This window comes from Tiliqua scincoides, chromosome 3 (assembly GCF_035046505.1).
Source record: "Tiliqua scincoides isolate rTilSci1 chromosome 3, rTilSci1.hap2, whole genome shotgun sequence".
Lineage (NCBI taxonomy): Eukaryota > Metazoa > Chordata > Lepidosauria > Squamata > Scincidae > Tiliqua > Tiliqua scincoides.
Genome location: NC_089823.1, coordinates 236,316,360 through 236,339,173, shown reverse-complemented (window position 1 = coordinate 236,339,173; position 22,814 = coordinate 236,316,360). Strand labels below are relative to the sequence as shown.

The following is a 22,814-nucleotide window of genomic DNA, read 5'->3' as shown; positions in this document are numbered from 1 at the left end:
AAAAGCCTCCTGGAACATTCAAGCTACCCAGGAGTACATACACTATTACACAAAAGAAAAACATGAAGTCCCCAAGTTATATCCTGTTTCAGAGGTTTGCCCAGAAGTTGGAATGGACGTTCGTCTTAATAGCCTGAGCTAGTCTGAGCTCTTGAGGACTAAGAGCTATTACAAAAGTACCAACATAGCCAGCCATATGCTGGCAACATAGTGCACTTGACTTCAACCCTCATACGCCTACTGAGCCTAAGCCCTTGAAGTTCCCAACTTTCTTTATTAAAATCCAAACTTTGTTCTCCTGCTGTGTTTATCCAACAGGAGACTTTATTTCCCATACTTTTTACACTTCTACTTCCATTTCCTATATAAAGTTTCACACTTGCAGTTCACAGCAGTACCTTCAACAGACACTTCAAGTTCTACTGGCCAGATGGATAACACTACAGAGCAGAGAAAATTCAAAACACAGTACACTAACTAGGGAAAAATCCATTTCTAGCTGCTGCAATCTGTTTTGCTGAGGATCTTACACAATGTGTAAGCACATCTGCAGGCATAAGCCAATCCCAAAAAGTGTCACTAGGCAAGGCTACAGCAAGGCTCAAATCCTTGAACTTAAAAGGCTGCCTGCAAAGAGTAATGCTGCTGACACCAGCAACTTGACAATGGACTGCTACAGTTCACATAAAGAGCATGAATTTTGGCAACAGCAGCAAATTAAGAAAAAGCAACTGAACTGCTCAGTATCACCATCTGCATTTGAAAACAGAAGACAGGTATTTCCATCTCCCCCACCCTGCACAACAAGGACATTCTACCAAGTCACAGACTACAGCACCAAGCCGAAGAACAGTAATGGCAACAACTGCAAGCTGATGCAGCACTTGAAATAGTGCCCTACTGTACTGTTCTCTTTAATATTCCAAATTCCAGCAGGAAACCTGCAAAAACCAACTGAGAAAAAAACTGGGCCATGAGACTCCACTTTTGCAGAAACAGAAGCAACATAGCTATCCCTCTAGCATTTTGTCTGAATCACCATTTTCACCTGCTGGAGAAGAACACACTTACACACTGCAAGGCCCTACTAGTTGGTGGCCATTTCCTCTATCAAAAAAATAAAAGCCTTTTTGAGATACTGTTCACTAAATCCTTGCAGAGGTTAGATTGCTCCAATGGTGCTCTGTACAGGGTTGCCCTTCACTATCAGCTTTGAGCAGGTGCTGATCACTGCTTCTCTTCAGAGAGCATGCAGCCAGGAAAGTATGTCATAAGTATCTGCACACGTTGGTAGCCACCACTGAGAGTAGCACTGTACATGCTCTGCATTTTAAAAATACAAAGTTCTATGCCATGAGGAAAGACCTGGAAACGGCCAAACCAGGATTTAGAATGATCCTGATCTTGACAGACTTTATCACTGGGTCCATAACAAGAAGATGAAGTTTTAACAGCGACAAATGTAAAGTCCTGTATGTAGGGACAAGAAAACCAGACACACAAGTACAGATGGCAAAGACCTAGCCAGCATGTATGAAAAAGGACTAGCATATCTTAGTGGACCACAACTACGTGACCCTGCAGCATAATGTAGTTGTGAAACCAAAAAAACAAAAACAGAGCAATGCAGAGCTAGGCTGAGTTCAGAGACAAACACAGCATCCAGATCATGAGAAGTAATAGTTGACTGTATACCAATACTTTCTACACCAGCTTTTCTCACCATTTGTCCCCTGCTGCACCACTTCTCATAACATAGCTACTGAAAATACCACTGGAAGAACTGGCAATTATATCATCTCAATGATGTCATCACCAGTTACTTCCAGATTGGGAGGCCAGTTGCAGTAAGACAAACATGATAAGAGGCTCAGGGCAGATGGAAAGGCTTTTTCAAGCACACAAAAAGTGCATGCTGGAGCTCTACCTGCTGAGCTGAGCCTCCTACCGCTGCTTGTTGCATTAGTTGCTGGTCTCGCTGCTAAGCGATGGGTCTGACAGTCCCACAAGTACCACCAACCACCACCTCAAGTAACACCAGTGGTACACCAGTTGAGAAACACTACACAGATAAGCTGGAGTGGGTGCAGAGGAGGGCTAAAGATGGTGAGGAGTTTCGAAACTAAGGAGGAGAAGCAGTTAAAGAGTACAATCGTTTAGCCTGGAAAGGAGGAGACATTTTAGCTGTTTTTGAGCATCTGAGAAGCTATCATGCAAAAGAAGGGGGGACTTGCTCTCCATGGCTCCCGATTAGAGGCCTAGAACCAATGGGTTAAATCTACATGGAAGCAGATTTAGGCTAGACATAAGGAAGAATTTCAATCATACGGCACTGAAATAGTTCATCTCATACAGTAGTATCTCCCTCACTGCTGGATTTCAAGCACCATCCACTCCCCTCCACTTCCTCTGTTGTCTCCCATGTGTCTTTTAGACTGTGAACCTTTGGGACAGGAATCCACTTTTCCACTCTACATAAACTGCTATGTACTCAGAGGATAATTAATAATAATGCATTATTAAAGATGCATAATGTGCCAGCTCTGAATCAATCTCACTTAGTTGGTTTAATTTGATTCACTTTCGGTTGCATGTTTAAATCTCTTACCAATGATTAAGCTTCACCTGTATATGAAAGTAACCCCCCCTTTAATCCATCAGGACTTGACAGAAAAGATCTCACATCAGAGATGACAGAACTGTATTACCTCCAAGGTTTACAAGCTTGTCAAGAACTTCAAAGATCTCAGTTCTCATGTCAAAAGAAAGAAAAAATAGATTTGTAGTCCTCATTATTGGTAATAATGTGTAATTTATTAACACAGCGTAATTTATGAACTGCTGGAACAACTGTTTCAATTATAATCCTCACCAAACTTAACAAGGTGCCCATCTCAAAGCATCTATCCCCACCACACTGTCTCTACACTTCAACTTCTTTACAGACCAACCCACACCAATTATAGTCATGCCCAGCACATAAACAACAAGGAATCAATTAACATCCCAGTGATGCATGCTAAAGATGCTTTGGTAAAAATTTATTTAAGAGATTTCTACCCCACCTTTCCTCTGTTGAAAGCAGGTGCCCAAGGTGGCTTACAATTTATAGATTAAAAAAATATAAATACAATATACAATAGAGCAGCGGTTCTCAAACTGGTGGGTCATGACACATTAGTTCGTGTAAAGCTTCCCCTGCTCCTTTAAGCTCCTACTTAGCCCTACTTAGTTAAAATGCAAACACCCCCCCTTCTCCCCCTTGAGCAAAGCAAATCTGAGGATCATGTCACTGCCTTTGCCTCTCCCCTGCAAGACTTACTGAGGAAGTAAAACTCCCTCAAAGTTTGAAAACCATTGCAACAGAGTCAGTAAGCAATAGAAAAATACAATGCAAAAATAGAAAAAGGAAATACAATGGGGGGAACACCAATTGGAGAAAGGCAAAAATACTCAAGGAACTGCTGTAGAGACACAGGAGGCAGACACCCCAAAAGCAAAATGAAACAAAAATATTTTAAGCCCTTGCCAAAATGCCATGAGGGAGGGGGTAGATCTTAATGGTGGCCATAAATTTAACTTCGATGACCAGCAGAAAAAGTCTCTCATGTGTGGGAAAGTCTACTTAAAATCAAATCTATGCAAGAAGTCAATGCATGAAGTCTAGTCTATTGGGGTACAGCATCTTCCATGGTTGCATCACAGCTTTGGAAGCAGGTTCCTATGAAGGCCAACTGGATGACTAATTGCTAGTCTTGACACACTAAATTAAAACCTTTTAATCTCCTCCATTTTTTTAAAAGGTTTTAGTTTTTTGATAGTCTTCCTTTTTGTTGATATTGTTGGTTTATTGTTATTTACATTCCAACTAAAAACTGCCTTGAGGATACATTTTTAACAAAGGCGCCATATAGGCTTTGGGCGCTCTGTCTGGGCACCATATAGGCTTTCTATTCAACACTGCAGCCTCCTTTCTTTGCATCTGCTCTTCACACAGCTTTGTGCCAGGCAGCTGCTTCCCCCAGATAACTGGGGCAAAGAGCAGGGGTGCCCAAACCCCAGCCCTGGGGCCACTTGCGGCCCTCGAGGACTCCCAATGCAGCCCTCAGGGAGACCCCAGTCTCCAATGAGCCTCTGGCCCTCCAGAAACTTGCTGGAGCACGCACTGGCCCAGCACAACTGCTTTCAGTGTGAAGGCCAACTGTTTGACCTCTCGCATTAGCTGTGGGATGAGGGCTCCCTCCACTGCTTGCTGTTTCATGTCTGTGATGCAGTAGCGGCAGCAAAGAAAAGTTCAGCCTTGCTTTGTGCAAGGTCTTTTATAGGCCTTGAGCTACTGCAAGACCTTCATTCATTCATATAAGTTCCACCTCAAGCACATTAATTTATGTAAACTTATGTAAATTTAATCAAATTTTAAATGTAAATTAATTCTCCCCCCCCCGGCCCCCGACACAGTGTCAGAGAGATGATGTGGCCCTCCTGCCGAAAACTTTGGACACCCCTGGTGTAGAGTGTTCTGGGGTGACAGATGAAATGGCTGACTGGTGTGAGGCTGTGTGAAGGAGGTTGCAACGTGGAATGGAAAGGATATTCCTGGCATGTTGGACTTGGAGACCGTTGATGTAAAGATTTTCAGTACAGGGAGACAGAGTGCCATCAGGATACATCTTATGCTAGGCTGTAGCACCAGTATCACAGATTGTAGGATAAGGTTGTTCCATCACTCCATCCGCTGCTACTCCTCCTCCATTACATATGCTTCAGTTAATCAACTGATACCAAAAGGGACTTCACTAGCCTTTGTAGAGCAGGAAGTATGATAGAAAGATCATAAGAAACAAAGTGACACCCACATGACCCAGCCAAATGGGAAACTCCTGCCAAGAATTGAATTTTTTTCCTCTTTGACATAGTTTTATTTGCATAAAGATAAGTGTCTTTTGAATGTTTGTTAAAACCTCAGTCTCTCTCCCACCACAGACTTATATCAAGCAATAATGAATGCATATGGTGTCTTTTTTAAAGACCTAAGCCCAAAACATACTGTACAAGTGCATTACAGTGAAAGTTGAATAGAGACAAAGTTGACATAAAAAAATTAAAAGCTATTCCACCATGTAATTCAGTAAGCTGCTACACAGGCCTGCAACAACTGGAGGATGAAAGACAAATGCAACAAACCCACAGCTCCTGACCTTGTGCTTATCTTGCTGGTAGTTCAGCCCATCTTGTTCTTCACGTTGATCCAGGCTGCTTTGCCTCCTCACATTCCTATATCCAGGACTGGGTATAATATACTCTTTTCCTAGATCGATATCTTTCATCCTCTCCTTTTGTAAACGCCAGGGTTAACAAATATACTTGCCAAGCAGAAAACTCTGGGAAAGAAAAAAAGACACAAAGCAGTATTGCCTGAGAACCATCGTACCCCGTTTCTTCTTGAAAACAGGCTTGAGTTACAGTTTTGAAATCCTGTTGCAACATATGGGCCAGGCTAATGCACATCCAGCACTACCAAGCAGAACAGATACTATTTCATATGTACTTCTGCTAAGTGACCCCAAATGATCCTAGAGGAATATAGCTACCAAACAAGGTCACTAACAACACATTTTTGCCTGGCCCACAGGTGTATACATTTGGTCTCTGTTGCATATATGCAACCTAGGGCAGAAATGGCTTTTAAGGCAGCTTCATCATATCTCAAGTCTATATTATCTACAATATAGTAAAGCAGTGTTTCTCAACAAGTGGTACAGGAGCCACCAGTGGTACTTGAGCTAATGTTTGGTGGTACTTGCTCAATGCCTGCTGCCCAGCAGCAAGACCAGGAACATAGTACACCATGGCCCCCATAAAATATAGTAGGCACTTTTTAAATGAACTTTTAGAGAGGAGAAATAGAAGTTTCAGTAATAGAAACTTCATCTCCCAACATCTTAGAATAATGACAAAAAATTATTGCAACAGTTCTCAAACTTTTAGCACTGGCACCCACTTTTCAGAATGAGAACACACCGGAAGTGATGTCATGACTGAAAATGACACCATAGAGCAGGATACCCTAGGTTGCAACCAATATCCTAGGTTGCAATCCCACCTACACTTACCCAGGCCAGGAGTAAGTTCCATTTACTATCATTGTTAGAAGCATATACAGAGTAGCCTGTTAAAAGTACAGATGTGTAACATTGCCCCAAAAGCAGTCATATAACATAGTAGCATCAAGTTAATATATTAAAAATAAAATATTGAAATGAATGGGGATCCACCTGAAATTGGCTTGCAACCCACAGTGAGAGAAACACTGCATTATTGGGTTTACATTATATTTTTACAATGCAATGGTGTCTCCAGAATGGATTACCCTACTGAAGTGCGGGTCCACTGTATTTAAAAACATGTACAGCTGGTATTTATATGTACAGTGTCTATGGTATACCCAAGGTGAATACACTTCCCATTTAAAAACTTTCATGTTAGTATGTTTTCTCTTCTCTTAGCTGTTCTTTCTCTTTTTTAAAAAAAAGCGACAGCAACAAATAAGACATTGGCACTATTTGGATGCTATTACATTTTATACCTCCAGGGCATTTAGAAAGGGAGAGTGTGTGTGGGCTTGTGTGTAATACTATACCATCAGTGGAAGAATTAAACAACTTCAGAAGACATGAATCAGCAAATCTAGCCTGTTACCACTATATTTCGTAAAATACAAAAATCCTGTAATTATTTCCAATAATTCTTAAAGACTAGCAGCAAAGCTATTTTCCTAAGATGCAAACTACCAGGTCAGTGCCTCTCTTCATTGGTAGCTCTTCAAGGTGCCTTCTCATGTTACTCATACCAAGATATCCCTGTGGACATGACACCACCAACCCCATTCACAGACCACCACACATTCCTCTACATAACTGTTTTGCATTCGGAGGATTCTGCATCATCTCTCTGCGGCCAGATATGTTGCTAGGTCATCCATGACCTCTTTTGCAGCACCCTCTGTGGAGTCAGTTAAACAGTACTAAACACAGTTCACGTTTAAAACTCCCTTTTTCATGTACCTTTTTTCACAACTGTTGGCAGCATCTGCATGATGCCCTCAACTCCTGTACCTCCTGAAATACAACTCTCCTATAAAAACTACAAGAAGCAATTGGTAGCCTGCTTCAGGCAGCATTCCCTCCACAACTGGGAACAAGCAGCAACATAAACAAGGGAGGGGTCCTCAGCCTGTAAAAGCTTCCTGCACATCCCATGTCATAACCACAGCCGACTCCACACAAAACTACACAGTGGAGGCTCCTATTTTAAAGGGTCCAGGCAAGTTAGACACTCAAAAATCCCTGAATTAACTTTTACCCCCTTTCCACATTAACATAGAGGGAGTTCATTTTTATTACACTTGTAAGATGTACTAATCTGTCAGAGGAGTTAATACCAACTTTAAAGAGACAGAACCTTGCAATTTGAGAGCAAAAAATACATAGGCTGTCCCTTCAGCTTCCCAAATTGTTTACTCTGACACTGTCAGTCTCTCTCTCTCTCAGACCCACACAGTAGCCCCTTGAACAGCTCTCTACATCTGTTCCCCTTATGCCCTTCCTAGAGGACCTCTATTTCACTACCCAAATGAAGACCCTAATACACCATGGTCCCAAAGAGCCTCATCAAGGAATTGATGACTAACGTGTTAAAGGCGGCCACAGCGGATCAGGCACAAGCCCATAAATGGACCAGAGACACAGCCTTCAAGTGAGAAAGAAGATGGAATAATATATATAAACCAGGAACAGCGACTGAACCTACACGAGTGTAGAAGGGAATGTCCTGCTCTGGCACTGGTCTCGTTGTTGTACATGAATCATAAAGACGCATGAGTGGGTTTTTGAGACCTCTCCTGGAAGAGGTCCCCAATCTTTCTTTCCCACTGCTGCCTCCCCACAACTTAAGGTTACAGCATTATTACCCAGCACCACCAGACACATCTGAACTAAACCTGACCCAGGCACGTCAAGTCCTCCTCCCCAACCAGAGATGTGTGGTGGGTGAGGAGGCAGGTGAGGCAGTGCCTCACCTTTGAAAAGCACCACTGCTGTGTGAGGTGAGGCAGAGCCTCCCCACCAGAGTCCTCTGAAAAGTGCTGCCACGGTGTGAGGTGTGCAAGCACTCAAAAACCATGTGCTCCACAACTGTGTGTTTGCACACCTCCCACAGCAGTGGTGCTTTTCAAAGGACTCAGGTGGGGAGGCTCTGCCTCGCCTCACACTTGTCTCACCTCACATGGCAGTGGTGGTGCTTTTCGAAGGGCTCTGGTGGGGAGGCTCTGCCTCACCTCAAACAGCAGCAGCACCTTTCAAAGGGCTCTGGGGGGAGGCGTTGCCTCACCTGCCATGCTGGGGGCGCTTTCCAAAGGACCCGGGGGAGCCACTGCCTCACCTGCCCCTTCCCTAACACCCCTTCCCAAGGACGCGCCTTCAGCGCCTGCGGAGCCTCCTCACACTCGCCCGGCTCCCCCAGGCCCCTCACTCAGGGCTGCCAGCGCCAGCCAGCCAGCCAGGCCACTCCCTACCTGGCCGGGCGGCTGCACCACAGCCTTCAGCGGTCCTCGAGCCGAAGAACAGAACAGCCCCAAACCAATCACCTTAAAGCGGTTCCTCAAGCTCACCCGTCTCAACGCGCATGCGCCGCACCCAAGCCCCCATCCCTCCCTTTCTCCCTCTCGCTGGGCACCGCGGGGGTTGTAGTCCACGCTCCCTTCCGGGCTCTCACATCAGCCTGCGCAGAAGACTACGCTTCCCATTATGCAGAGCGCCAGCGGCCGCAGCCGGCTCATTTGCATAGGCCCCGCCCATCGCTCTGCCCCTTTGTGCCCGGTGCCGCAGCCCCCGCTGGGTCTGGAACGTTCGCTCAGGTCCTGCTCTGGCCGCCTCACGGGGGAGGGGGTGGACACGTGAACGCCCTGCACGTGTGAATGGAGGGAGGGAGGGCATACGTGGCCGGGAAAGCCAAAGCTGTATGTGTGTGTATGTATGTATATATACACACACACACATATATATAACACGTGTGTGTGTGTGTACATGTACATATATAAGTACACTCATACATGTATGTGTGTGTACATATATATATACTAATACACGTGTATGTGTATGTATATATATATACTTATACACACACATCTACTTTATATACTTATACACACACACATCTATATCTATTTATATATAGATATATAGACATACACACGTATCGGGGACATGTGGTGGGTGGGGAGGCAGATGAGCCAGAGCCTCCCCACCAGAGTCCTTTGAAAAGTGCCAGTGCTCAAGCACTCTCAACCCACACACTTTGTGTGCTTTGTGCCTGGGTTGGTTGAGCACTGGCAGCAGCAGTGCTTTTCAAAGGACTCCAGCCGGGAGGCTCTGCCTCACCTGTCTCCCCAACTACCACACGTCCAATGTCTCCATCAAGACCAAAATTTGCCTGTTCCAAACACTGATTCTGCCTGTTCATAAATTGGAAACATGGACTCCACTCAAATCAGCCATGAACAAGCTCGAGGTCTTCCAAATGAGATGCTTGAGACAGATCCCGCATGTCTCTCTTCCTGATCGCCATCATAACGAGACAATTTGGACAAGGTGTGATAATGAACCACCAGATAAGAACAAATCCAAGAAAACGCAGGCTGCCGTGGTTTGGCCACATCTGGGAAATGAACACTAGTTGGCTGCCCCACAAGCTCCTCTGGCAAGAGTGACCTCCCTGCTGGAGGGTTCAGCGGGCAGCACCAAAGAAAATGTGGATCAAACACACATTGAGGAAGACCTAAGGATCCAGCGATTGACCAGTGACAAGGCAAGAAATATTGCCAACAATAGCCAAGAGTGGAAGTGTGTCACGAATGACACAGGAATCCCAGCAGCATCTACAGCAGTATATTGGCTGAGGGACAAATCCTATCCAACTTTCCAGCCTTGGTGCCAATGGGGTGTGCGCTGCATCTTGTTGTGAGAGAGTAGTTATGGAGGCCTCCACAAGGCCCTTGCCTTAGGGCTGCAGTGCAGCTGCACCATCACTGGAAAGTTGGATAGGATTTGGCCCTGAGAAGACAACCTGCTCCCTTTTATTCCAGCTAAGGAATAAAAAAGAAGAAGCTGTTGTGGTTGGAATTGTCCCCAAGAGTGTTCCTATGAGTTTTAAGACCATGTGGACTGCATAGTGTTCTTGTCCTTTGACAATGCCCTTCATAGCTAAGGGCGAAATGTTAGGAATAACTAAACTGAACTTGAGGAACATGGTCTTAAAACTTAAAAGAGAAGATGTTTCAGACTTCACTGATAAAGATCGATAAGTCACCGGGCCCTGATGGCATCCACCCAAGAGTTATTAAGGAATTGAAGAATGAAGTTGCTGATCTCTTGACTAAAATAAGCAACTTGTCCCACAAAACGGCCATGGTGCCAGAGGATTGGAGGATAGCAAATGTCACGCCTATCTTTAAAAAGGGAAAAAGGGAAGACCCGGGAAACTATAGGCCGGTCAGCCTAACATTTATACTGGGTAAAAGATGGTGGAATGCCTCATCAAAGATAGAATCTCAAAACACATAGACGAACAGGCCTTGCTGAGGGAGAATCAGCATGACTTCTGTAAGGTTAAGTCTTGCCTCACAAACCTTATAGAATTCTTTGAAAAGGTCAACAGGCATGTGGATGCGGGAGAACCTGTGGATATTATATATCTGGACTTTCAGAAGGCGTTCAACATGGTCCCTCACCAAAGGCTACTGAAAAAACTCCACAGTCAGGGAATTAGAGGGCAGGTCCTCTCGTGGATTGAGACCAGGTCGAAGACCAGGAAACAGAGAGTGGGTGTCAATGGGCAATTTTCACAGTGAAGAGAGGTGAAAAGGTGTGCCCCAAGGATCTGTCCTGGGACCAGTGTTTTTCAACCTCTTCATAAATGACCTGGAGGCAGGGTTGAGCAGTGAGGTGGTAAAGTTTGCAGACAACACCAAGTTTTTCCGAGTGGTGAAGACCAGAAGTGATTGTGAGGAGCTCCAGAAGGATCTCTCCAAACTGGCAGAATGGGCAGCAAAATGGCGGATGCATTTCAATGTCAGTAAGTGTAAGGTCATGCACATTGGGGCAAAAAATCAAAACTTCACATATAGGCTGATGGGTTCTGAGCCGTGACAGATCAGGAATGAGATCTTGGGGGGGGTGGACAGGTCAATAAAAGTGTCGACCCAATGTGCGGCAGCACTGAAGAAGGCCAATTCTATGCTTGGGATCATTAGAAAAGGTATTGAGAACAAAATATTAATTTTGAGGCTAATATTATAATGCCGTTGTACAAATCGATGGTAAGGCCACACCTGGAGTATTGTGTCCAGTTTTGGTCACCACATTCAAAAAGAATGTAGTGGAAATGGAAAAGGTGCAAAAGAGAGCAACTAAGATGATTGCTGGGCTGGGGCACCTTCCTTATGAGAAAAGGCTACAATGTTTGGGCCTCTTCAGCCTAAAAAGAGATGCCTGAGGGGGGACATGATTGAGACATACAAAATTATTCATGGGAAGGATAAAGTGGATAGAGAGATGCTCTTTACACTCTCACATAACACCAGAACCAGGGGACATCCACTAAAATTGAGTGTTGGGAGAGTTAGAACAGACAAAAGAAAATATTTCTTTACTCAGTGTGTGGTTGGTCTGTGGAACTCCTTGCCACAGGATATGGTGACGGCATCTGGCCTGGATGCCTTTAAAACGGGATTGGACAAGTTTCTGGAGGAAAAATCCATTACAGGTTACAAGCCATGATGTGTATGTGCAACCTCCTGATTTTAAAAATGGGCTATGTCAGATGCAAGGGAGGGCACCAGGATGCATGTCTCTTGTTGTCTTGTGTGCTCCCTGGGGCATTTGGTGGGCTGCTGTGAGATACAGGAAGCTGGACTAGATGGGCCTGTGGCCTGATCCAGTGGGGCTGTTCTTATGGGAGGGCTGTTGCCTTCACGCCTTGGTTATGGGCTTCCCAGAGGCACTAGTGGCCACTGTGGCAAACAGGATGTTGGACTTGATGAGCCATTTCCCTGTTCCAGCAGGAAAACTGTGTTCTTAGCTGTGCAGCTGGCACTCTAATACTAAGAAAAGTTCCATTGAGTTCAGTTTAATTTACTTTCAAATAACTGTGCTTAGATTACAGTTAAATTACCTGTACCATTCCCACGCTCTCAAGTCCAGGTTCGCATACTATACTAAAATACCACCTTACCAAATCCTTTGCAAGTGTATAATAGTAAGTTAAAAGAAAGGATTGCAAAGTGGCACCCAAGAACAAAACCACAGAGAATCTGTCTATAATGGGAAGCGTGTAACAGCCTTAAGCAAAGATTTGCCTGGATTTTTAAATACACAGTTCAGATAAGTTCTTGTATTACTTTCATAATGAGAATTTTTATTTTGTTGATGCTGTCTTAGCTCAGAAGCAGATGTAGCAGGGTGGTTTGAGTGACATTTTCTAAGAAAACCACCCTGTTATATCTACTTCTGAGCAGATTCTTTATGAATATTTTGAATATTGAATGAATATTACATGAATATTACAATTACAATTTTTCAATTACAATATTACAATTACTATAATATTACAATTTTTTCTTAAAACAATAAAACCACTTTCAGTTCAATCCTGTGTGTGTCTACTCAGGCGTAAGTCTGAGCAAGAAAGCTGAGGTCTACTAGGGAGGGAGGCTAGATCTATCCAAGTAGCAGAATGAGATGATAGAACAAACTATAGCACTACAGATGGGATATGGGGGATATAATTTTTGAATGCATCCCCAAATTAAAAACAAGCCAAAAACTTTCCCTGCAAGAGGAAAACCAGCAGAGGAGACAAAAAGTGGCTATAAATTTACAGCCTACTATAATACTTTTTTCTTTGGCTAAAAACTTTCTATACCACCTGCATGCTGAACTGGTAAAGCCCATCCTACCACCTCGGGATTTCAGTGTCTAATTCTGCTGCACCTGCAAACCAGGCTCTCCACATGGAGTGGAGCTTCATGCTGAGTAAGCATGCTTAGAATCAGGCCACAAAACTACTGTGGTCATATTTTCTCTCCAGAACTAACATTGAGAATCCAATGTAAAATGGTGACTCTCACAACAAGGAAACAGTCAGATTACATAATCCTTTGTGACCAAAACCAATCTCATTCGCTGGTGCTGTGACTGGACAAGCTTATGCATGCAGAAACTCTGCTAAATCTGACAAGAGGTGCAGGATTCTGAAAATCCCAGTTCTTTTTTCCCCGATTTGAAAGCATATTTCTTTCCCTTATGGTTGGGGAGAGGTGTTTGACAGAACTCAGGCAATGCCATTCAACACAGCAAAAAAATCAGCATGGAAGCAACAAAGATTCTATACTTTTACATACAACCTTTCTTACTTCTATTTTTAATAACCTTCAGTAACTCTTCTGTTTTGCTTACTTTTGCCCATAAACCTCTCTTTGTGAAGATAGTCCTTTTCTTAAAACCATGAAACTTTTAGGATCATGAAATCATAATTTGCAAATGACTAAGCAACTCTGGGAGCTCAATCTGGATATTTTTTGGAGCAGAATACTGCCTGCCGCTATCTTCTGCTTACTCTTTATCAACCATATGCTTGGGACCCTGCAGGTTTTTGTTGTCCTTTTACACAAACCAAGAATAGTGATTTGAAATTCTAATCTTTGCCAACCAGAATACTGGATGGAAGTTTAACTAAATGCATGAGTGACTCTTTCTACAGCCAGCCACATATCTTGGTATGGAATATTCCACTGGGAGCTTTGGCTATGCAAATACTGTATAAACCGGTTTGGCTGGGATTTTACTGTGTTGTATAATTATTTTATTCCGAGTGACATGGGCGCGCTTTGTCTTTCATAAACAAGGGAGGAAATTTGAATAGAACCCAAAACAGCAAAGACACACAATCCAAGTTAGCAATACTTTTATAATTCCAGACTTAACACATTTCTTGTAGAAATGAAATGTATCAATACTGAGCAATTGTAACTAACTTTATGCAGCCAGCAAAACAGCGCATGTACAATGTTTAAAAGTTGAAAACAGGCAGCATACCCATGATCAAGAAGGTCGAATCCTAGGTCTACAGACATTTGCACTCAGTTCACCAACCAACACTTTGTAATGTACCATGAGTTATGAACTGGGAAACCTGGCAGAAAGACCAAGGGCCCAATTCTGAGGGTGTGCTATGCAAGCATTCTGTCCATATGACGTTCCACTGTCATAGCTCACTTTCCAGCTGTTGCAAACATGACTCTGCCAGAGAGCATGGCCTGGCCACCACCAGAAGTGGTGAGTGGCCAGGTCAACATGGCAATGGACTGAGAGGTGCCTGCCACCCCAGGTAAGGCCTTGTATGGGGTCAGATGAAATATGGTGGGGAAGGACAGAAGAAGGTGGTGATGGGGCAGGAGGGTGGATAGGGCCCAGAAAGGGGATGTGTTCTGTGCAGCTGTATCCGCCAAAGTCTCATCCCCTTCATGAGTCTGATTCACCTTCCTGGGTCAATATGGACTTGTGCCAGTGATATCACTGGTGCAACTCCGAGTTGGTTCACTGGCCTCACAGAGACTTACCCTTACCCCGAGGAGGCCTAATTATTATTATTATTATTAACAGTATTTATATACCGCTTTTCAACTAAAAGTTCACAAAGCGGTTTACAGAAAAAAATCAAATAACTAAATGGTTCCCTGTCCCAAAAGGGCTCACAATCTAAAAAGATGCAAAAGAATACCAGCAGACAGCCACTAGAACAGGCACTGCTGGGGTGAGATGGGCCAGTTACTCTCCCCCTGCTAAAAAAAAGAGCACCCACTTGAAAAAGTGCCTCTTACCCAATTAGCAGGGGTTAAGCCTAAGAACATAAGAACAGCCCCACTGGATCAGGCCATGGGCCCATCTAGTCCAGCTTCCTGTATCTCACAGCGGCCCACCAAATGCCCCAGGGAGCACACCAGATAACAAGAAGACCTGCAAGGCCTCCTGGGAATTGTAGTTTAAGAACATTAGAACAGCCCCACTGGATCAGGCTATAGGCCCATCTAGTCCAGCTTCCTGTATCTCACAGCAGCCCACCAAATGCCCCAGGGAGCACACCAGATAACAAGAGACCTCATCCTAGTGCCCTCCCTTGCATCTGGCATTCTGACATAAGAACATAAGAACAGCCCCACTGGATCAGGCCATAGGCCCATCTAGTCCAGCTTCCTGTATCTCACAGCGGCCCACCAAATGCCCCAGGGAGCACACCAGATAACAAGAAACCTCATCCTGGTGCCCTCCCTTGCATCTGGCATTCTGACTTAGCCCATTTCTAAAATCAGGAGGTTGCGCATACACATCATGGCTTGTAACCCGTAATGGAGCCTAAAGAGGCCAAAATTCCCCAGTAGGATTCAGCTGATGCTGGATTGCTGTTTGGGGGGTTGCAGTAGATTGGGCTGTTAGGTACCTAAGTGTCAAAGTACATATTATTGTTTTGATATATTATACAGAACAATGCAACATATATTGTAGGATATAGTGAGACCTCAATATCTCTGTTCCAAGATGCCCTGTGGATTACCAAAATCTGTGAGTGGGGGAGCCCAGCACCACAATAACCTTGGGGCTGTTGTCTCCCAGCCTCCTTGACACGACCGGAAGTCATTTCTGGTTCAGGCTGGCAACTTCTGGTCGTGTCTGGGTGGTCCTCTGAGGACCTCCAGTCACGTGCTCAGCATCCATGGATCCTCAAATCTACAGATGCTGAGTCCATGGATATTATATAGCACATCTCAACAGAAAAGCTCCCAAAGCCATTTCATAGCAAAAATGAATAAATGATTCCCTGCCTTTCAGGAAGAAGGGAGAGGGATGAGAGAAACAGTTTCCCATCAAGCTCCAGCATCCCATTACTTTGATCCAAGGCATGTTTACTCTGAAGAGACACAGACAGAGGAAAAGGGGTGGTGGAAAGCAAACACACAGTTAGCAGTAGGGAAAACACTGAAAACAAAGAGAGAGGCAAAAGGAAACAAAAAAGTGTGTGGGAGAGAGAGAGCGAGAGAGAGAGGAATAAATACAGAGAGAGGAAAAATTAGAGGACAAAGTTAATGAACAAAAATTAAGAAGTAGGACAACTGAGTCAGGAAAGGACCGGGAGAAAGCAGGCTGGCAAAGAGGTGTCACACCTAGTGGTTATTGGCACATACCCCTTCCTGCACCCCACTTTCCCTTTACTGGATCAGAAGCTGAAAAGGAGAGAACCTGGGTATATTTTTATTCAGCAACTGTTACCCTGCACATGCCCAATCTTGTCTGATCTCGGAAGCTAAGCAGGGTCAGGCCTGGTTAGTACTTGGATGGGAGATTGCCTGGGAATACCGGGTGCTGTAGGCTTATACCATAGTCTTTCGAGACTGAAGGTTGCCACCCATTTGGTATATTTTAAGTACTGCCAATATCATTCCACCCACCTGAAAACACCCCCTCCCCACCTCCCCATGCTCCTATGCTGGTAGGTGCAAATTCTACGTCCACCAGGGGCCCTAGGTTGGGATATAGCATCGGCTGGGCAGCACAGGCCTCCCTACCAGCATTTCTGACTCTTGAGTCGTCATGAATGTGCCTTACAGCATGATTGTGACACTCTAGGCTGACTCAACAGCTTCTGTGCCATCGGAGCACTTCACTAGGATTGCGCTCTGAGATAGTTTACAAAGGTGTCATAATCAGTAAGTCTGGTTATATAGTTGGCAACCTTCAGTCTCGAAAGACTCTGGTATCACACTCTGAATGGTGGTTCTGGAACAGCGTCTAGTGTGGCTGAAAAGGCCGATTCGGGAGTGACAATCCCTTCCACACTGGGAGCAAGTGCAGTCTGTCCCTGGTCTGTCTCCCTGGCTATGGGCCTTCCTTCTTTGCCTCTTTGTCTCAGACTGTTGGCCAAGTGTCTCTTCAAACTGGGAAAGGCCATGCTGCACTGCCTGCCTCCAAGCGGGCCGCTGAGAGGCCAGGGTTTCCCACCTGTTGAGGTCCACTCCTAAGGCCTTCAGATCCCTCTTGCAGATGTCCTTGTATCGCAGCTGTGGTCTACCTGTAGGGCGCTTTCCCTGCACGAGTTCTCCATAGAGGAGATCCTTTGGGATCCGGCCATCCACGACTCGCTGCAGTACAGAAGTGTACTCAGGACGCAAGCTCTGTAGACCTGGATCTTAGTATGTTCCGTCAGCTTCTTGTGGGACCAGACTCTCTTTGTGAGTCTGGAAAACGTGGTAGCTGCTTTACCGATGCGTTTGTTTAGCTCGGTATCGAGAGAAAGAGTGTCAGAAATTGTTGAGCCAAGGTACACAAAGTCATGGACAACCTCCAGTTCATGTGCAGAGATTGTAATGCAGGGAGGTGAGTCCACATCCTGGACCATGACCTGTGTTTTCTTCAGGCTGATCGTCAGTCCAAAATCTTGGCAGGCCTTGCTGAAACGATCCATGAGCTGCTGGAGATCTTTGGCAGAGTGGGTAGTGACAGCTGCATCGTCAGCAAAGAGGAAGTCACGCAGACATTTCAGCTGGACTTTGGACTTTGCTCTCAGTCTGGAGAGGTTGAAGAGCTTTCCATCTGATCTGGTCCGGAGATAGATGCCTTCTGTTGCAATTCCAAAGGCCTGCTTCAGCGGAACAGCGAAGAAAATCCTTTAAAAAAACACAACTCACTCAGAGTACAGTTTGTGAGACCGAGGGCTCAATCCAAACCAACCTTCCAGTGCAGCTGCAGCTGCAGTGCAGCCTCAAGGTAAGGGAACAAATGTCCCCTTGACTGCCACCCCCACTGTAGGATACAGCTCACACCTTGTTGGCACAGCTGCATTGGTGCTGGAAATTTGGATAGCTTAGGTCCTGTCTCTCTTTGACAAATTCAGACGAAAATATAGCTCAGAACCTTCTCTGGTTATTGGTCCATCTAGATTTTGGACTGCTCAAGTCCCAGGGGAGATCACAGCTTCTTCTGCAAAACTGAGGGCCTGTTCCTATCCAACTTCCCAGTACAGATGAAGCTGTGTTAACGGGGTGCATGCTGCATCCTGAGTGGGGCAGTCAGAGAGGTCGCTTCAAAGTAAGGGAGTGTTTGTTCTCTTAACTTTGGGCTGCAGTGAGGTTGCATCAGCATTGGAAAGCTGGATAGAGTTGGGCCCTGAAACCCCTTCTCCCATTTGGCATTTCTCATCCTGAGGACTTCTGGGCTTGGCTTACAAAGAGGCAAATTCACAACACTCACAGGCACCACAAATTCCTGTGAGATACCTGCAGCTGTCAAAACTAGAGATGGATACCAGGAGCTGCTTTATACTGAGTCAGACTATTGGTCCATCTAGCCCAAGATTGTCTACCACGATTGACAGCAACTGTCTGGGTCAGGAGTCAGGTCTTTCTTAGCACAGCTCCATGGAAGCGTTTAACCAGAAATGCCAGGGATTAAAAAAATTTTTTGGTGGGGGAGGGATTCTTTTACCAAGCTGAGCCCAATAATATTGAGCACGAGGACTGTGAAAAGTTCTGCTGGAGAGCTCATTGATAATGGTGCTTAACTCCCAGGGCCATTCCCAGATGGGGGAAGGCATTTTTCACAAACCACCCTGGTGGATTTCTTGTTTTGTTTGCCTTCCTCTGTCCCTGCAGGTTTGCTCAGCAGGGTGTGAACAGCCCTTAGAGCAATTTTTTGCCTGCAGGCACTGCTGGCACCTCTCTGGTTCTTGTCTCTGTTCCTGGCATTTTGACAGTGCTTGATCTACAGGCGTGTTCAAGGGCAAAAGATATTGCCTCAGACAAAGTCCTTGAGCAGAGGCCCTTCAGGTGTGTTTTCCAGCTCTGCCTGCCATTCACTGAGGTCACTAAGAAAAGTCCAAGAGATTTATGTTAAAAAGTCCAAAGTCCAAAGCCATTTATGTTAAAAGTCCAAAAGCCATTTATGTTAAATTTAGGAAAACACTAAGAGGAGCCAATAGAACAGAACCTCTCCCTAGACTGGGAAACTGCCAAGACTTTTCTAGAGGTCAAACTGTGAATTTGTCCTACATGGGCCTGCACTTTCTATGCAGACACAGCTTCTGTTACCATTCTTCCAGTGGTGTCACATGGCAGCACATCCAGAAATCTGGCTGTCCAATTTGCGCTTTATAAAAGTTGATAGCCGAGAGAGAGAGAGAGAGAGAGAGAGAGAGAGAGAGAGAGAGTCTGAAAAGGGTAGTGATGTCAAACAGAGCTGGTTGCAGAAACCACCTAGGAAGTGAAAAGGGACAGATGAAAAGGTTGATGACAGATGTGCAAAAGGGTCCTGGTCATCATGTTTCAGTAACAGCTGTCTTTGTCAGACAACCTCCATTGTCTGTTTGCAATTACGTTTGAAATGATTAAGGACGGATGAACTGCTCTCCTGAATTAGGCCAGAGGTCCACCTCCCACACCAGCAAGCCAGCTGCTTCTGGAAAAGTCACCTGAAGACATTGGCCATGCCTTGTGGTTGGCCTCTAGCACCTACTGTCCAGAGACACCTTGCCAGTGTACACAGAGATTCTGTTTCAGTACTAAGGGCAAACACTACAGGAGAAAGCAGCAGGACAAGACGAGACAGCATTGCTTGCAGCCTGTCCTGGCTGATTTGTTTACAACAGATGTTTTAAAACCATTCATAACACCAGTACAAGAGGGCAGTTAGCCACCAAGGTCACAGAGGTACACAGTATAAGTGTGCAATGCACCCTCAGCAATGTGCCCTCCAGGGGTCCGACACCCTTCTTTCCAGAGGCCCTCACAAACAGATGGCCTTTCATGTAAGGAGGGGTTGTTCTATGACCTGGAATAACCACAGAGAAGGCCCTTCTCCATACAGCAAATGCTCTGGTCTCCACAGGAGGGAGCCAGGGCCAGCCCATCCATGAGGCCAGTTGTCACTTCAGGCAGCAACCGGGGGGGGGGGTACCCACCTCCATCAACCCACTCACCTCTGCTGTTCTTCCTCTTCCTTCCATTCTCTGAACTGGAAAAGGAAAAGGGCGGCAAAGTGGAAGAGCGCTGTAGCCCACCACTCCCCCCTGCACTCTCTTCTGCTTCAGCCCCCATTCTGTTTCCAGTCCAGAGAATAGGAAGAGCAAAGAATGGCATATCACGAGGTACGGATGGGCAGCATTTGGTATGTGTGTTGCTAGTGTTACCAGTTATGTCCCCTTCCGCACATGGACCAACAGTCTCTCCAAACTTCATCTTGGTTCCATAACAGACATTCCAGAGGGTCAGCCAGAGCTTCACACTGGATGGGGTGAAGCACAGCTCCTTCTAATTAAGATCAGATGCTAAATAAGGGCCAGGGAAGACTGTGGGACACTTGGGTGTCATCCTTCTCTAAGATCATGCATGTGTAGACCAAGAGCAGAGGAGAAGCACATGGAAACTTGCACAGCTGTAAACAGAGAAGCTTGCAGCATTCATGCAATTCCCACTGCACAGTCTTTCAAGATAAACATCGATTATCATGAGACAAATGATTACATCTCAAATGTTCGCAACATTTTGTTGGGTCAAATAAATAGTGAATATTTATTCGGAAGGGAATTAGGTCTGCCTTGGAATGAGGGGGTGTATAGGACTGTGTCAGGGACAGGTTGGCTAGTCTTGCATGCTCTAGTTTGCTTGTTTTTTAGATTTTGATTCTTACGGTCTGCTGATCATGTTTTACAGCCTAATCCTATGCACCTTAGCGCCATCGCTGGGTGTTGCAAATGTGCCGTAAGGCATGTCACATTTGTGACACCCTGAGAGTGAATGTTGTGGGCGGGGAGGCCTGCACTGCCCTGTTGGATGTGCATTTTGAGCCAAAACAACCAGAGGAGGGGAGCTGAGCTCCAAGCGGCCCTGGGGAGTGGGGAAGTGGAGGGAGGGTTATTTAGCTGGCGCAGACTTGATAAACCCCATTGAGCAGGCTGGGGCTTTACTCAGGGTAAGGGGACCACTGTCCCCTTCCTCTGAGGAGACCTCCAGCCTGCTTGTATCCAGCACAGGATACAGCAGTGGGCATTTAGTTCTGCTGCTCCTGTGCTGGATAGGATTGGGCCCTAGAATTCACAAAGTAAAAGTCCATCCTCAGCATCCCTCAACAACAAATGTACAACTGATCTGTGTGGAGTGATCCTGAGTATGTCACCTTGAGGCCACACTGATCCACTGACATTCTTGGCCAGAATCTCAGCAGCCAGCAGCAAAAAAGTGGCCCTCCAGAAACTTGCTACTGATTGACAGGTAGATCACAGTGTACTACTGCCCATCCCAGACCAAGTGACTTTTTAATTTGCCTTTGAATTTGATAATTCAATAGCATGGAAGAATCCCTGTATTCTTTGTTGCTCAAAGTATCTGAGGACCCACTCAATGGCTACCGTAAAAAAAAAATTATATGGGTAGTGTATGTTAACTCATGCTGTTAACAATAGCTTGGCATCCAGAGCAGCTGGTTGAGCAAAGAACTGTGCTTGGGAAATGAATCATTTAAGGATGTTTTGTTTAATGATTAGAACCTTATCTCGGAAGAATAAACACACACTACTTCCTTCAAAGCGTTTGGCTTGTAAATGTACCTGCCAGGACACGTAAGATCAGCTTTCAGGTCTACGGAACAACTGTGGCATGTTTGTGTCAGTGCCAAGATCCAGATCTAGCCTCATGCAGCAGCAAGGCACCTTGATTGCCCTTGGCAGGGAATCAGGTGGCTTCCCAAGTTCACCCTCAATGCATTGGTGCTGGTGGGTGGCAAAAGGATGCGGCAACCTATTGCGCAAAGGAAAGCACCCACCTTTCCTAATGCAAATGATGCAGCTGCACTAGCTCTTCCCTCTAAGATTATTACAGATTATTCCCTGGGCTTAGTTCCTGGCAGGACTCTTGTGACTTTGAAAACCGTGCCCTGGGCATTTCCCTGTTATTGCATGGATCACCAGAACATGCCAGGGCTGTCAGGGGCAGCTCTTCTCTCACCAGGGAGGACATGGGGGCACCAGAAGCAACAGTTGATTAACCTGGGAGTGCTGGACTGGGGATGGAGGGGATGGACCAGATACTGAAAGGTAGAACCACCGGTGAGCAGTTGGGCTGGCTGTGCAAGCAAAGGAACTGAAAAGATTCCACACCCCAGAGTCCAGCACAACCATGGCCCACTGACCCCTGCTCAGTTTAGGAGGACTACCACGTGGTCTTGGCCTCTCGTCTTCTCCCTAGCCTGTCTCCTTCCTTTCTCCCAAGGACCCTGTCTCTTCACTGACATCATCCCCCTGAGTTTAACTCATTTTTCCTTCTTCCCTCCTCCCTTTGTCTCCACTTGTCTCTTTTGTTTCTCTCCCTTTGGCTTCTCCGCCTGTTTCTTCCACTGCCGCCTTCTCTCTCACTTGCCCTGCCTCCTCATTTGCTTTGTTCTACCACCCCAGCTCTGCCTTTCCCCTTTAGAGCCCCCTGTCTCTTGAGGCTCCACCCCCTCCCAATCAGCTGGCCAGGTCAGCCCTTTCTGTCCTCTGTAGATTCCAAGGCACTCCAGTCATGATATTGTCACCAGTCACAATGAAATTCCCCCAATCATCAGAGTTGCATTACGCAGCTGCCGCCACCCTGGGAGCAGCACAGGGCACCACAATGGCCAGGAGCTTGGATGGCGTGAAAGAAAGACTGGACAAACTCACAGAGGACAGGTCTATCC

The 22,814-nt window shown here is 45.6% G+C and overlaps 1 protein-coding gene across 4 annotated transcripts in view; it reads right to left on the bottom strand.

Annotated features, from left to right (window-relative positions):
• ABCC5 (ATP binding cassette subfamily C member 5) overlaps positions 1–8,657 on the bottom strand; it is a 66,595-nt gene extending 57,938 nt beyond the window's left edge. For all 4 annotated transcript variants that reach the window (XM_066622602.1, XM_066622603.1, XM_066622604.1 and 1 more), the window contains exons 1-2: positions 8,573–8,657; positions 5,199–5,381 (exon numbers count right to left, since the gene is read on the bottom strand). In XM_066622602.1, the coding sequence (XP_066478699.1) occupies positions 5,199–5,327 (129 nt within the window). In that variant the 5' untranslated portion in view covers positions 5,328–5,381; positions 8,573–8,657. The remainder of the gene's footprint in view (positions 1–5,198; positions 5,382–8,572) is intronic.
• Between the last annotated feature and the right edge of the window lie 14,157 nt (positions 8,658–22,814).